At 47.5% G+C, this 16946-nt stretch overlaps 2 protein-coding genes across 2 annotated transcripts in view; both read right to left on the bottom strand.

Moving 5' to 3' along the window:
* Positions 1-77: 77 nt before the first annotated feature.
* Positions 78-16946, bottom strand: part of RSPH9 (radial spoke head component 9) — a 21292-nt gene continuing 4423 nt past the window's right edge. Inside the window, exons 2-6 of the mRNA XM_016128600.2 lie at positions 12699-13010; positions 9374-9539; positions 7299-7428; positions 6687-6833; positions 78-296 (exon numbers count right to left, since the gene is read on the bottom strand). Of these exons, the coding sequence (XP_015984086.1) occupies positions 136-296; positions 6687-6833; positions 7299-7428; positions 9374-9539; positions 12699-12925 (831 nt within the window). The 5' untranslated portion in view covers positions 12926-13010 and the 3' untranslated portion in view covers positions 78-135. The remainder of the gene's footprint in view (positions 297-6686; positions 6834-7298; positions 7429-9373; positions 9540-12698; positions 13011-16946) is intronic.
* Positions 14620-16946, bottom strand: part of LOC107501954 (MAD2L1 binding protein) — a 3351-nt gene continuing 1024 nt past the window's right edge. The window contains exon 3 of the mRNA XM_016128601.2: positions 14620-15561. Within this exon, the coding sequence (XP_015984087.1) occupies positions 15049-15561 (513 nt within the window). The 3' untranslated portion in view covers positions 14620-15048. The remainder of the gene's footprint in view (positions 15562-16946) is intronic.

Raw genomic sequence — 16946 nt, 5'->3', positions numbered from 1 at the left:
CTCTCCTCAGAGCCTGGACACCAGATGGAGGTGGAGATGAGGGGAAGCATCAGAACAGAACAGACAGACAAATTCACTGAAATGTATGAAAATAATGTTTACACTCTGCATAAGAAGTTCCCAGGTTGGCCCCTCCTACAGCATGAAGGGCAAGTCTATATTCTTCTCACCAGTGCCCACGTAGATGTAGCCACAGTTCTTGGTGTGGGGAGCGTGGTAAAAGGTGAGGCCTGGCCAGAGGAGACTGCGCAGCACCACCAGAGCATTTCCCCTTTCCATCTGGATGCTCCAGGACCCTGGGAAAAAGGCGAGGCTGAGCACTGGAGCCAGAGTTATGTGCATATGCAGAGGCCCCAGCTCCTTGAGCTGCCAGGCCCTGGTGCAAAGGTTCTACTGGGAGAAGGAAAGATGATTTAATTATCCTGGGGTTTTACTCCTCCTGATTGCCTTTTAGCCATTTCACTGTTGATTAAAACCATTTCCAGGGAGAGAGCAAAGGAAATGAAGAGGTGAAACTCAAACAAGTGCATTTTGTTCCTGTCAGCAAGTCTAGTTAAAGGTTGAGTGGGGGAGGAAGCTGAATCCACAAGCAGAGAGGAGTGGAGGCATTCTCCACGCTCCCTCTCACCCTGTACTAGGGACACTCACCAATGACGTTTAGTTGTGGTGCAGTTTGTCCCTACTTAACATTTTATTCTCTCTTCTGCAGTCCCAGAAGCCTCTGCTCTGAGACGGATTAGACCCATCCAGGAGCTCACATAAGAAGTTTGGCGGGAGGGGACTTGGGCCACAGCTAATGAGCCTTTGTCTTTCCTGGGTCCTGCCCTGGTTTGAGTTCCCCAGACAGGAGCACCCAGCCTGGGGCTGAGTTGTGCAGCTATGAGGACTTGGCGAGAAGGGCCTGATCCATCTCCAGAACAGGGAGGGAGCCGCTGTGTGGGAGGAAGGAGCCTGGGAAAATCGCCTCTGGATGCAGATCTGGAGCTTCTATTCCCCTGCGCACCGAGGCCCCTCCCCAGCCTAGCCACAGCTCTGTTCGGGGCCATGCCAGAAAGGCAAATGCTTTGAAGGTTTTGGTGTTGGACCAGCCAGTGATGTGCTGAGAGCTGCTCTGAGGCCTTCATCAGTTGCCAGCTCACCCTGGCTGCTTGGCTCCTGCTGCCCCAGCTTCCCACAGGCCTCTCCAACCATGGCCCACCCTGGTCACTCCACACCTAACAGCCACACAGCTCAGTCCCCACCCACTGAAGGCCACCCTGCATCTCAGTAAGAGACCTAACCACCAGGAACCCCTGGCTTTGGGTATCATCACCTGCCCAGATCAAATCCAAAGCTTTCTGGGTGCATGTAGGTCAGCTGTCCCTGGCCTGTTTAGGGAGAGGCTGGCTCAGAGTTGACTGCAGCACTGTGCAGTAGTCTGCACCAAGTACTACTACCCATATGTGAGGTGATGAAGTAGAAGCCACAGCATAGGCTTCCTTAGGCCCACATAGTGCTGGCAGACAGTGTCAAGAATAAGAATGTCCCTGGGTTGTCAGCTCTGGCTGGGGCACTTCCTAGAAAGGGGGCTTTCCTGGTCAGAGAGGGGCGTATTTCTCCCTGGCTCCTACAATTTTCCTCTCTGGAGGACTTGAAGTAACCCATCTCTCAGACTTGCCCTCAGAGTCCTAATTCCTATCCTGTTGCTGCTTTCCTAGTCACTCATTCCAGAAAACAGATTGCCTAGAGGTAATGGGAGTGGGGTGTGACAGAACAAAGTGTGGCATGTGCACTGCATTCAGCCTTTGGCCAGAAGCACAGGCCTCAGGAAGGTACATCTTCTAGCTCCCCTTAGGTATCCCGTCCATGCGGGCGCGCGCACACACACACATGCCCCTTGAACTGAGAAAGGTCAGACTGCCTCACTGCCACTCCAGGATGGGCAGTTCGCAGCCTGCCTGGGCCAAATGCTGCCCTGGAGAAATGGAATCTTGGAGTCCCTAAACTATACCACTCATCAATTTACTCTGGGCAAGGGCTGGGTCCCAACCTTCCCTTGCACCAGCCTGCCCACTTAGGGTTTGGCCACCTCTTTCCTCCAGTAGATGAGGGGGCCCAAGCTTATCAGCAGGGATACTAGAGAAATACAGAGCCCCCAGTGGGGCAAGGGACAGCACCGAGCTGCAGAAGGGGGTTGGCAGAGTGTAGAAGCAGCAAGTGAGGGGCCAGCCAGCTAACAACACTGCCTCCCTCCCTTGCATTCCTGTCACACTCCTGTTCTCTCCTTTTTCCTGGCTCAGCTGGTTGCCCAGGAAACACGGACTTTCAACATGCCAGGAGTCACGTAGTGTCTACCTGGGAAGCCAGGCATTTGCTGTCACCTTCACCCACTTTTCTTATTGCAACTGATGAAAAGGCTGGGCCTAGCCAGCTCTCACTGCCTCTGCCTCTTAAGATTCCAGGAGAACTAGCCTCCTGTGGCCCTGGTCTCCCAAGTCTCCTCAAAACTCCTCTCCTGACCCCTGGCAGCCTCTCTTCCACAGACTCTGTTTTTGAGACTGTGGTGGGGGACAAGCCAGTAATTAGGAAATTAGGAATGCTTGAAATCAGTGGGATGTCCTCGCCTTAGTGTGGAAACCTCTGGCTAGGGTATGCTTCTTAATTATATTCCTTCCAGTAAGAAAAGCAGCAAAGCTCTGAGAGTAAGTTTGATGGAGAGAGTGGACCAGGCTGGGGATCAAGGCTATCCAGGGGCAGCAGATGGCTTAAACTCACTCAGACCAGCACTACACAACTTGTGACAGAAATGACCAGGTCCCTCCTCAAAGCAGCCACTTTGGCCGCACCAGGGCCACAAGGTATGGTCAACTGCCCTAGAGGTAGGGGGCGGGGGAGTAATATAATGGGGTACAGAGGTGAAAGAGTACCCTCTGTAACAGGCAAGGTCACTCTCCCTGTTCCAGAAGGCCAAGGACCTGTCAACTAGGCTTCCAAGGGACTAGGTAAGAGGAGCCACCTGCATACACCCATAAGAGAAGGTAGATGACACCATGTTCCCATCACTTTCTGAGGCAGGCAGGCCCCTTGCTGCCCTCTGCTGCTCGAACTTGGCATTGTTAGTGACAGCTCACTGTGTGAAGGAGCTCCAGTGGCCCTGGGCCTGGCAGTTTGAGATGTGTCAGCTCCAGTACAGAGTAGAGCAAGGATAGGTTTCCCGCCCTCCACCTCTCCTGTTCTGCTTCCTAGAAACTCTTTCCGCCCCATGCTGCTTCCCAGGACACTAATGGCTTTGCTTGTGAGGCACCTCCTATTTTACATTCTCACAACCTATCCTGTGTTTCATTTGATCTCAAACCTCTGGAGGCAAGGACAGTGTCTGTCTCGCTCACAATGACATTCTCAGTGCCTGGCACATAGAAACTGCTCAGTGGCTATTTACTGATGGAGTGAAAGGTTAGGGAGCATGAAACGGCAGGGTACTACCTAGTTGGCTGATTTTGTACTCCATCTGTCTTACCTGGCTGCAGCCAAGCTCAGAGAACTCTTAGCTGTTGCCCTGCTTCCACCAGGAGGATGGTTTGGCATCCAAAGCTACCTACTCACACAAAATCCTGCGGACTCCAGGGCATGGCAGGACAGCACAGGAGAGTATGAGTGGCCCTAAGCAACATCCCTCCCCATTCTCTTCAGCCAAGGCTGGCTCAGAGACAAGCTTCTGAGCTCCTGGCTGACCTCCATGGGCACAGAGAGCAGGAGTCCCAGGGACAGGGCCAACCTATACCATACCAGCTCACAGGTGACACAAAGACCTTCTGAACAGTTGCCTCAGACCCAGAAAGGAATCAGTGATCCTACTTGGGCAGAAAATTCTATCCCACAAAATTCCAGCTGCCAAATTATATCCCGCCAGCCAGTGCTGGTGCCCAGAGAACTCTTCCTTGAGATTTTGGCCCCGCTTAGCATCCCGACTCATTCTTCTGCTGTCTGGCAGGGCAGCCTCCCAGCAGCTCCTCCTGTTCTTTCTCTGGTGGATAAGGGAGTCTGGGAGCAAAAATCATGCGCTCCCAACCATCCACATTTCCATCCCCATACCATGGCCCCCACCAAGCCATTATGGGAAAAGCTAGGCCAGACTCCCTTGAGGCTTTCTGGTGGCAGCTCTGGAAGGAAGGGAGCTGGAGGCACAGAAGCTGTGAGGCTTCCCAAGCTCAGACCAGGAGCATCGCTCCCCTCAGGCTCACACACGAGATGTCAGAAACCCTCAGCTGCCAAGGCTCTGGCACCAAGGACAAACCAACATGCTGGGGTGACTGGTATGTCAAACCATTGGCTGATCCTTCAGCCCTGAGACCCACCATCAAGGCAAGATGTCTAGGGCCTCAGGCCACTGCAACTCACCCACACTTAGGCTCAAATCCTGTACCTCCAAGGGGACTGATGAATTCACTTGCTGACTGGACAATATCAGGGCAGCCCCAGCATCCTCTAGGAAGACCCCCAGATGGCTGATGGGGTTCCCTTATGAAGAGTTTGCTTGGCCCCTACTACCTATCTGGATGGTTTTGGTCTTGGCTGCATAGACCCGAGCACCTCCTTGGCCCTCTTACTGCACAGAGGAGGAGGCTACAATGTGGAGGAGGTGCCCTTGTGTTAACCCCCTAATCACCTAGCACTGTGGAAGGAGGGCCTCATCTGCTGGCCCTGGAGCATCCAGCTGCAGGTGAGAAGGTTGTGAGAAGTCAGCACTGAGCAGGGCTTTCCAGCCACACCTTGAATCAAGAAGGTGGGGTTGCTGCCCCCAGATTAGGGGCATTAAGAGGACTTTTCTCCACCCACCTCAGCCCCAGGCACTGGTTCCCACCACCACAACATTCTTAGCTCCCTTTATCAACCTCCTGGGGATGTGCAGCCCCCTCCAGCTTCTGGTCAGGCTGGGAGCACAGAGTTGGAGGAGATAATAGGAGTCTGGAAGTGTGTCTCATGGCTAAGAAATGTCCCAGCCCCTATAAACCTTTTATCTCCGCCATAGGTCTAGGAGCCCCTTTCTATGCTCAGGGAGGCTTGCCTCGAGTGCCCCCATGTGGCTAAGGCTAAAGTAGCTATTCGTTCCTGGCAGCCCTCACCTACTTGGGCCCCCAATGCCTAACCCCTGGGGCACTGCAGTAGCCTTGAAATGGCCTCCCGATCCCTGGCTTACCCCTCCTCCATTCATTGACACACCACCGCCTTATTATCACAGACCTGCTCACAAGCCAACAGAAGTTCCTACTGCCTTGGTCTGGGCCTCCTACTCTTGGGCCTCTAGGCCTGCCCAACTCACCTCTCTAAGGCCTTTTGGCTACTAAAAATAATATCAATAATTTTTAATTTTTGTCTTAGTCTTTACTATGTGTTAGGCACTGTTAGAAACATTTTGTATATGTTAACTCATTTAATGTAACAACCCAATAAGGTAGAATATATCATTATTCTTTTAGAAACAAGGAAATCGAGGTAAAAGGAAATTGAGGGACTTGCCCAAGGTTACACAGCAAGTGGCAGATTCCAACCCAGGCTATCTAATTCTAGAGCCCTTGCCCTTTAACCACTACTGCCATCCCTGCCCTGCCCCCATCCTGAGTTCCTGCCCAAATGGGTAGCTCATTGCTCCTCAGAAGTGTTTCTTCTAGTAATGGGGGTGACTATTCTGCCATCTCATTGTCCACTTAAAAAGAAACACCATCTACTTGACACCACTATTAAGGCCAGAGCCCTGGAGTCCAATGCTCTAAAACACTGGTTTTAACTACCTCAGCCTCTGTTTCTGCATCTGTAAAATGAGGATAATAATAGTATCTACCTCTTAGGTTGGCTGTGAAGATTAAAATTATATAATGCATGGAAAAGGCTGAGTACAGTGCCTGGCACACAATAAGCAGTATCACTGCTTTTATAAGTTATTATCATTATCATTGCCACATCATCAACAACAAATTTCTCCAGTTCTCAGAAACACCAAAAGTGAGGAGGGAAAGAGGCAGGGATGCTGAGTCAGTGCCTTGGGTCTGCTCCTGACTGCCCAGAGCCTTGTACCTGTTCTGAGGAACAACATCCAAGTAAGAATATCTTCTTCCAGGACATGCTCTTCTCTACCTATTAAGCTCAGGGATAGGAAATGGGGTCTCTGTGACCCTACTACCAACAGCAGGGTATGTGCCTGGGCCAGGTGGGCCCTGAAGCACAGGAAGGCTTCTGAAGCTGTATGTGTAAGATTTAGAAGTCCCACACACATAGCAGGAAGCAAACATGCAAAATTCATTTCCTTAGTAGGTGGTTTGCTCTTCAGTCAGCACCCAGCTATGTATCAAGCACTGGACCTAACCCCAAATTAACAGTTGAGATAAATGTTTGACTACTATTTTCAAGGATGTTTTCAGAGATGTTTAAGGGAAGATTCTCAACCTGCCTCCATTCAAGATTGATATGAAAATCAAGACACTGAGAAACTTCCTGTCTGTGGAAGCATGTGAAATACAATCCTTTTAAATCCATAAACATTTACTGACTGTTTACTATGAGCTGGAGAAGCCCCACCCTCAAGGACCCTGGTGAACCACCAATTCCCATCCACTCCCTTGGTTCTACTCTCAAAGGAGACAGGTAGGTGGCAGAGCCCACTGCTTTGACCTGGGGGCAGGTCCAATGTCTTCAAAGTAATAGGCTATTACCTTTGGGGATGTCATGCTCCAAGGAGTCCATGAAGTCCAGGGAAGGGTCTAAAGCAGCCTTCTCAAGCAAGGTTTTGTTCTTCAGCTCAACAGGCTCCCTGAAGTGGAAGTAGGAACTGAGCTTCTTGGCTTCAGACAAGGACAATCCTAAAAAGAGGTGGAGGGTAGGAAGGGAAACCTCACAGATCCCTTTCTTTATACATGGGGACCACATGGAGGGGCTTGCAAAGGACTTAGTCAACAACTGACAGAGAACCGAAGAGAGAAAAGGGAGTAGTGTTTCCTCAGCCCCAATATGGCCCAGATCCTGCAATGAGGAGAAACCAAAGAGAAGGAAAGTAGGAAAAGGCAAGGAGCACAGACCTACTCAAAGCCCTGAGACCCAGGCAGCCAAACACTATCTCACCCTCAGGTAGAAAAGAGTCAGGGTACAGGGATTTGGTAGCCCACGCCAAACACCAGTGCCAGGCCATTGGACACATCCTCCCAAGTGATGTGGCCACGGCTATTCCTTCTCTGAGAGAGTGTTTCCTCAGGACCCCCAGACACATGTCTGACTTTGCTTGGGAAGAGACAGGCCCCTGCCCTTGAGAGAGGCCTCACAGAACTCACCTTCAAAGGTTCGATTGACATGGACAGGTCCGAAAGGGGTCTTAAAGAGGGCACCTCGAGGGATGATAGCCACAGCCTTGTCAATCTGGTCAATGATGGACACCAAGCGGGTCTCTTCCTTGATCTGGACCTGAGGAGTCAGGAGACAAGCCATCCTGCCAGGGTGCTGTGCCCACTCATCCCTGGTGCAAGGCCCTCTGAATCACCATAGCATAGAAACCATGTCCATGGAAAATCATGCTGGGCAAGACCTCTGTTTCCTCCTATCAAGATTTCTTTTTTCTTTTTTAAATTGGTAATACATACTAGTGATGCAATATTTAAAACTACCAGAAAAATCAGTCTCTCTTACCCCATCTCTGGTCCCCCAACTGCCATCACTAGGAGCAACCACAATTAATGGTTTCTTATGCACACTTCCAGAAATATGCCATCCTCAGATTTAAATGTTGCTTATTTTTTCCTTTTGAAAATAGAAAAGCAATCATGCTCACTGTAGAATATTTGGGTATTCAGAAATATTTTGTAACATATCTATGATAATTAAAACTATTCAAAATCCCACCTTCTAAGGATAATCACTGATAACAAATTGGTATAACATACTTCCTTCCATTCTTTTTTCTATGCATATATTTAAATCAAAATTATAGTCATAGTTTAAATAGTTTCATATCCTGTTCTTTGACTTAACATTGTTTCCCAAGCATCACTCCATATTATAACATTTTTATGCAGATGAAGTCTGTTTACAATCAATATCAAGTGAAACGCTGAACAAAAGAATTTCATAGAGATGTTTGGGAAAAGCAGTACCTGACTGGGAGAACATGTCACCAGAGGTCTCCGGAATTACTTAGCCACATATTTCTCATGGACTACTGAAAAAAATTATTTGCAAATAGAGAGATGGAAACTAATATTTAATAAGTGCCTAGGCCAGAGACTTTAAATGTGCCACTTAATTTCATCTGCATAAGCTGAGACATAAATATAATTATCCCAATTTTACAGAAAATAAAACTGAAGGGAGGTTAAGTGTGTCAGGTGGGAGGGGATGGGGAATGCACCTAAGGCATCACAGACTTGGACTTTTGGCATCACCCAGGTTCAAGTGCAGAAGCTGTGTTTTGAATTCTGGGTTTGTCTAGTTTCAAAACTTGGGCTCCTTACTTTTGGACCTAGCTTTCTATTTCTAGGATTGACTCTTCAAATAGACTGCATACACTGGAAAGGATGTATGAGGTCATTCATTGTATCACTGTTTGTCAGAGCTAAAACTTGGAAACCTTCATTTCCATGAATAAGACACTGGATAAATTATAGTACATTCACACAATGGAAAAAAAAATGGGGAGGCCCTTCAAGGCACTGATGTAGAAAGATCTCCAAAATGTATTGTTAGGTAAAATAAGCAAGTGGCAGAACTGTGTGTATGATATGCTGCCATATTTTATTTTTAAGATAGAATATATACAGATAAGGTATTTGCTGAGGTTTGTATTTACATAAAATATCTCTGGAAGCAGAGCTTTTCATACCTAAATGCGTATTTGAATCCCCTTGGAAAGTGCTAAAATGCAGATCCTGATGCCACCACCCTCCACCCACCACTGCCACCAACATGCCCCATTCTGCATTTCTAACTCCTGGGACATGAAGATGCTTCTAATCCAGACTGCACTTTGAATAGCAAGGTTTGGACACACACATGCAAAATGGTTACATTACTGTCCCCCAGAAAGAGGACCTGGGTGTCTGGAGGACAGTGATGGGAGGGATACTTCACTATATTCCTTTTTGTACATTTGAATTTCGAACCACATGAGTGTATTATCTAGGAAAACAAACAAAAATATAAGAACCTATGTCCATGCCCTTACTCCAGAGCATAGTACAGACCCTTCTTCCTTACCCTTGCCCCAGAGCCAGGCTCTGTAAGAACTGTCCATCCACTCATCACCCTGTCATTAAGGAACTGTGTGTATTATGTTATCACCATAATTTTTATTGGGCTGGTTTTGGATGGCCCAGGTCCTCTTCCTTTAGGTCCTCCTCCTCTCACCTTCACTTACCACTACTTCTTCTTCGAAGACCTTATCACCCTCCTTCACCTTCTGCAGCTCGGTGTGTTCGTACTCATGTGAGGGGTCCCCCATGAAACGGCCCTTCACCACCGATGTCTGCGTCATCATCTCCTCTGTGGCAGGGGGCAAGAGGCTCCACTCCATGCAGTTCAGGCTGCCAACAACACCCACATCACCCTGGTTTCCAATACCCGCTCTCACTCGAGCTTCCTGCTGTGACCCCTTTTCCCCTTCTCCCCTTCTCCCAAGGGGTGAGGCCCAAGAAAAGCTGCTGGGAGTCACACCTTTCCCATTTAGAACCTCTAAGTGCACGTGGTGCACCAACCCCCCACAGACACCCTAATATGATACAAATTTTATTTTATTTTTTAAAAGGTCATAAAAGCTTTGTGTATGCCCAAATTCCAAGAGCTTCTTCCTAGATATCTGAACTATAAGATTCTGGATGAGTTCTGGAAGCTGAATTTTCCTCAACTGCAGGTGCCTCTACCTTAGTGGGTCCCAAATTTATGCTCAGCCTGCCTTCTGAGCCCACAGCACAGCCATCTTCCCCCACTTCGCAGGAAAGCCCGGCCAGGCTTAAGGACCTCTCCTCCCTTGAGGTCTTCTGGGCACTCGCCAGCCCAGCAAGAGAGCATGTCCTCCCACTCCTCTCTAATCCACTCAGGGTTTGCATCCATTGCCTGATCTCTGCTCATCTTTCCTCCCTTCACTCTCTCCTGGCACCTTTTCAGTGTAAAAACTTCTCAGCTTTCTAAAACAATAGCCCTCAAAAGCATGTCTCTCTACAAAATGCCCTTCTCCTGACCCTCCCTCCTTTGCCCCAACGCTGAACAATAATCTCTGAACAATTTGCCCCACAGGAGCCTTCCCTCTCCTTCATTTTCACTCTTTTTCCAATGCTCCAAGATTCCTGCGTCTATTGCTCCAAGAATCTGCTTAGGAGGAGGTCACCCATGCTAACGAATGCATTTCCTTTTCTATTTCCTTTGATATTTCCTTCTCCCTCCTCCAGTGCTTCGAGTATTTCCAGACATCTATTCTCACTCCTTTTTTCTCTCTGTAATCTCACCCACCTGACCCCCAGAGCCCTAGCTATTGACTAAGAATCCAGAATCCAATCAACCACCTCTCATAACTTCCACTGCTTCCCCCTGTTCTAAGCCACCATCTACTCTGCCTTGATACTGCAGTAACTTCCTAACTGGTCTCCCCCACTTCCATATTCACTCCCCATTCAGTTTAGTCCCCACTCAACTATTAAAACCTAAGCCAGATCACCTCTCTGTGAAGAACCTTTCAATGACTTCCCATTGAATCAAGTCCTTACAATGCCCCACAAGGCCCTGCATGATTGTCTCTGGCCCCTTACCTTTCTGACCTCATATCCTACAATGTCCCCCTCACTCACTCACTCACTCTCCAGCCACATTAGCCTCTGAGTTTCCACAAACACACTAAGCACACGCCTGCCTCACAGCCTTTGCACTTGCCTGGGATTCTTTTCCCCCAAATAAATATACAGCTCACTCGGTTGCTTCAGGTCTCTTCTCAAATGTTACCTCCTTATCAGAGGCCATCCCTGACCAAATATTTAAAATATCACCCATCCTGTATTCTCTATCCCCCGTACCACTTGACATGCAATATATGTGTATATTTATTTATTGGCTATCTCCCTTCCTCCTCCACACACACCATAATATAAATTACATGAAGACAAGGACTTTGTCTCATTTACCACTGAATTTCTGATGCCTAGGTCAATACTTGGCACATAGGTAGTGCTAAAGAAATAAAAACTTACAGAATACTCTATCTTTAGTCTAAATGTTTCTTCTGGACTCCAGATCTGTACTTTAATATGCCTCCTTACCACCCTGCCTCCAAGTCACCTCACACTGGGTCTTCTCTCCTTCCTGAATTTGTCCTGCTTCCTAGTAGGTGGCACCAGCACTTATCCCAGCACTTGTCCAGCTGCCTAAGCTGGAAGCAAAAGTCAGCCTTGACTTCTTCACCTCACCCCAATTCGGTCACAGATCCTAAGAGTTTACCACTTAAAACTTCCTAATCCATCCCCTCTCAACTCCCTCAGCTACCTCCTCTTTTCAGTCCCCCTCTTCTGGACACTGCAACAGATTTCTAAATGCTCACCCACTCTGGCCATTGTGCCTACTCAGATCTGAGCAGGCTCTCCTTGCTAATAGCCCTTCCACGGCTCCCCATAGCATATGGACAAAGTTCGACCCCCCTGCTTCTCCATCCTGTTCTACATAACAGCCTCTGCTGCTACTATTATGGTTACCTATCTACTGTTTTCTCAAACACTCGGAGCCAGCTCCAACCAACCAGTTTGCAGAACTGTTCCCTCTAACCGGCAAACCTTTTCCCCACACCTTCCTGAAGAACTCCTGTTCATCTTTCAGATTGTAAAGAAGTTATACCCTTAGTAAACATATTTAATTGCTCTCAAGGAGAATGCCCACCTTGGTCCTGCTTTGTGTACACCTGTTCTAGTTTTAACATTTTGCTGTAATTCCTAGGTTACACATCAGTCTCCCTCCCTAGGATGCGACTAACTTGGAGACGGAGTGAGTCTTAGCTGTCTTTGTAACCCCAAGTCTAGCACAGGATGCATCCAACCAGTGTGGGTTCATAAATGAAGTCTCCAATGCCCTGTGCCTAATGGACTACTTTGTAAGATGGTGAGCGCCCCATCAATGCCGGTGGTAGTAAAAAAGCCGCTGGATGGTCCTGTATGGTAGTGTCCAGAGAATTTCCCCAGTTCCAAATCACTTCTCTCCCATTCTGCATTCCTTTACTACTTCCTAGAGAGCCTCCTGATGTCATCCAACACCTCTGCGAAGATGCTTCTGGACCCGCTTCCAAACAGCATCACACCACCACCCGGGGCTTCGAAAGTAAACCTTTTGAAAAGCCAGGCCCGCATCAGGTTTGCACCTGGCTCCTGCTCCAGGTCTCCATTCTCCAAGAACTTTCACCTTGCTCTGCCTCTGTCCCTGCCTCTATTGTAAACCTACAAGCCTCTAAGTTTCTCTTACATCCCCTCGAGAACTGTCCTCCTAGAGCTCCGCCCTCTCAGACCTAGCCCACCACTTCGTCCCCTTAGGCTCCTTTCGGTTTTGAGGTACCCAGCCCCGCCCCTCGGGCCCGCCCTCATCCCCTCCACAGATCCCATTCACCGGCTTCCTGGACCCTTAGGCCCCGCCCATTTCAATTTCTACCACTTTCCCACCCTTCGTGCCCCCGCCCCCCCGTGGCCCTCCCTTCAGTTTAGCCCTGCGGCCTCCACCTGTACAGAGTCTTGCGCGGTGCAAGCTGATCCTCTTTCAGGCCCTGAGCGATGTAGTAATCAGCTACGAGGCCCAGGATGCGGCCCCAGAAGAGCACCCGATCGTAGCGGTAGTCGCGCTTAACCAGCATAAGAGAAGTGAGCAGCGAGGCCCGACGGTCGGGGCTGAGGCCCTGCCCACTGCCGGACGCCAGTTCCAGCGACAGCAGGAGGCTCTCCGCGTCCATCGCACCAGCGGCTCGGCTCAACGCCCTCCAGGTTGCTAGGAGAAGCCGTCTCCATGGAAACCTTAAGCTCCGCCCTTCCGTCAACCTGGAAGGATTCCACCCTCAGACCGCCAGCGGCCTCTGGCCAGCCCCTACTCCCAGCCAAGGGAACTTACGTAACAGATAACAGGTGCCTCCGCAAGCTTGTTAGGGAAAGACGTGGGATTTATTAATATTATTAACTGATCTTTTAATTTCTGGATTCATTTGGCTAAGACTTATTAAATCAAAATGACATGGGCCCCAATGTATCTAAATTACCCATATAATTACTTTGTTTTGATTGTCTAGAAATAGTTTATGAAGACTTTTAAAATTAGTTTTTGTGGGAGCTCAATTGGCTTAACGTGTCTTCAACCTCAAAACAATTTTTAACTCCCTTGGTCTAAACTCTCCCTCTCTTTAGTCAGACCCCTCATTCAGCCAGTCCCTTCCCAAGTGGAAGCTATGGCTCTATTCCTCTTCTGGAGAGTAACGTCATCAAGCAGAGAAAACAGCCGAAATTCTAGCTGATGGAATATGTTTCAAGTGGTCAGAGCACAGAAAAGAACCCAAACCTTTTGTTTTCACTGCTTCCATATTTACTCAGCACCTATCAAAGTGAGGTCCCATGTCAGGAAATACAATGTGAAGCCAGAGAGGTGGGTCCTGCAGAATTTCCAATACTACTACCTTTAGCAGGGCAAATTCTGTTTAATTATTTCACAGTAAAACCACACAGGATGCACAGGACGGTGTAAAGCCCTCAGCCTCTGGTGCCAGGTGGACTGGGTTTGAATTCACGTTTCAACACTCAGCCAAGTTATTCAGTCTCGCCAAGTCTCATCTAAACAATGGGGACAATGATAAAAACTTTGCAAGGTTTAAAAAGTAGCATAAAATATAAACTATTTTTTATGTTTACTTGGCAAAACATAAAACATTCCTCTTAAACATAAATAGTATATACTTGTATTGTCCCTATTTACACATGCACGCATGTACACACGCACCCCTGTCTCCAACACCAGCAGGGTGAGGATTCTTACTTCCAAGAAATAAGCAGGTGTTCTCAGTGACAAAGAGCATCAGTACTTAGTGGTCAAGACAGCGTCAAGCTGCAAAGGATAACAGTAAAAGATGCAGCTGAGGAGGAACTGCCATAGGCAGGAGGGCAGGATTGCCTAAGGACAATATTGCCCACAGTAACTGCCAGCAGCCACTAGACAACTGCAGTGGAGACAGGCTGGGCAGAATTCCAGAAGGGACGTTTGGATTCAGGGAAATGATCTCACAGGGAAGTCCTAGGGCCTCAGCCTACAGTTCAGTAAGGCTTTGCAAAGATCCTCTGTTTTCTTTTCTCAGCCCAGTCTCTCTTTGCAAAACTCCCTTTCCCCTGTATGACCTCTACTTTGGGCACGAATACTTTAAGGGTCACAAAACTAGTGTGTAGCAAGCAATGAACGTTGGGCTAAGAGTTAGTTGATGAGGGCTCTAGTATCAACTTTGATATCAAACCATTATAAAACTCTGGCCAAGTCACTTAACTTCCTAGACTGGTCTGGGGCTGATGAAGAGAAAAAAAACCATTAGTAAAAAAAAAAAGAAAAAGAAATCATGGAAGCCCTGAAGCATAAGGCCAAGAAGAAAAACAAAATACTCTAGCCTCAAACCTGGAAAGTCTCTTTAAACCAAGAGTTTCAGAAAATTTAATATGAATTTATTCATTTTATATTTAAGTTCATGAGTTACACCCACATTATGTCCCTGGTAAAAATTCTGAAGGGCCCCAGAAAAAGGCCACTTACATAACAGCGTTTTGGGGCCCACATTTGCTTTCCAATCCTAAACATAGAAGCTTGACCCAACACCCTCTGGGAAAATCAACCTTTGATTCAAAGAGATATTGTTCAACAATAATTTTTACAGTCCCAGCCACACTATCAGCCCACCAGGAAGTCTGAGGAGGGGAAGTAGGCAGCCAGAGGACAAAACCTTTCTCTCACCAGGAAGAACATCTACCTCCAAGCAAGAGATGGGTACCTTGGTGCAACAGAAGGAAAGATAATTTAGCCATTGTGTTCACGATTAGGAAGCATCCCCCTTCACTCGTGAAAGCCTTTCAATGTCACTGGTGCCTGGAACCAAATGTAATCCTCCCAAGCTGTGACTGGGATGGAGGGCCTGCCACACGACAGGGTCACAGTCAATTTGTGGCCTCTTTTGGGGACTCTGTAGTTTAGCTTGGGACGAAACCAATCTTCTCCACAGTCGCGGTGCCCCTGTGCCATGACAATAATGCTCATAAGCGGAGGAGCCTGCAGCTCACTAAATGCATCAGCCACAAAAATGGCTCGGAAGAGACGGCGCAAACAAGCTGCTGTGCTCAGGCTCTGGTCCATGCTGTTGGGGGCCAAGCGGGACAAGTCGAGCTCATAGAACTCCTTGGGACTTAGAACACTGCCTCCAAGGAGGATCAGCACTCGTGGTACTAGTGTCCTGGCAAAGAGACCCTCTAGGTGGCTGAGGACACTCTCCAGTTCTGCCAGGGTTTGTTGGCATGTCCTGCTGCTTGCCTCAGCGGTGGCACGAGGTTTCCTCTTCACCACATCCTCTGCCTATGAGGACAAAGAATGGTGAGAGAGCAGGCAAGGTAGGAAATAGCTAATGACCTTTGAAGAACCCTGTTGGGATATAGGAGACTTATGGGACTGGATTTCCAGTTCAATGAACTGCCACAGCCAAGACATTGGGTTTTATCATAGGGCAATATATCAAAAAGGAAAATATTCTTTGTGCAAAATCATAATTCTCCCATGCTTAGGACAGCAAAGACAGTGTTCTAAGATAGGAAGGCATCCAGAAATAAGCAACTGAAATAGTTAAGGAGATTTGGTGCCAATGGTGGGTGGCAAATTTTTGCTGTACTACAAGTGACAACAGGAACAAGGATTATTTGGATTAATAAAGGTGATTCTGGAGTTGGTCATCCAATTAAACATGACAAACTGAACACATGCTTTTTTGTGCTTCCATGTGAAATACTACTAAATGAGAGAAAAAGGAAAGGAGGGAGGGAGGGGAAAAGGGAAGGAGGGAGAGAGAAAGAGAAGGTGGCTGCCCAAGGGCAAAGAGAACTGGAGAGTAAACAACAATGGCCAAAGGCAACAACAAATTCTTGGAGGACAGAAAGCAGATGGAATAGTTCAAGAGAGCTGGGAGGACAGAAAGCAGATGGAATAGTTCAAGAGAGCCGAAAACCAAGTGCTGACAGAGAGGACTCCCATGAGAAGAAGCAAACTGATTCACACAGCAGAACCCCAGAAAGGCTCAGAAACTGCCAATTTAGGCACTGCAAATAGCAAGAGTGAACACGAGGACTAAGTGAAAATGTGAGGACCCTTAGATCACCTGCCAATTTCCTCAAGAGACCACTAAGTTTCCCAACTAATACTCTTAAAGTCTATCTGCTCACAAGGCCCAGCCATGCATACAGACCTTTCAAAGATTTATTCTTAAATATTCACCAGATACAGAATAAAAGCTTCTAACACTAATGTCAGAGACCGAAACAAATAAGAAAAGGAATCTGGAAGAAACTAAGCCAATGCAAGGAACAGAAAAAAATTTCAAAAATTCAATAATTAATGTCTTCAGGTAGGGAATTTCATACAGACATGAAACATGATGCTATTATAAAAGGGACATGCAAAAATTTAAAAATTAAGAAAGAGTCCTTAAGACTATGACTGCCAAAAAAAAGTAATAGAAGTGTTGGAACATAAAGCCAAGGAAGTCTCCCAGAAAGTAGAACATAAAGAGGGATAAAAATCTGGAGAGAGAAGATACTAAAAGGGTCAATTCATGAAGACAAAATGCAACACAAAATAGGAGTTTCAGAAAAAGAAAACCAAGAGAAAAAGCAGAGAAGGTTAGACTATCAAAGATTATAGACTGTGGAGAAAGAAATGAAACGTTCGTTATCGTTGCTTAGGCTGACAGG

Source organism: Rousettus aegyptiacus, unplaced genomic scaffold, assembly GCF_014176215.1.
Source record: "Rousettus aegyptiacus isolate mRouAeg1 unplaced genomic scaffold, mRouAeg1.p scaffold_m13_p_1, whole genome shotgun sequence".
Lineage (NCBI taxonomy): Eukaryota > Metazoa > Chordata > Mammalia > Chiroptera > Pteropodidae > Rousettus > Rousettus aegyptiacus.
This window is presented reverse-complemented; position numbering and strand designations above follow the sequence as displayed.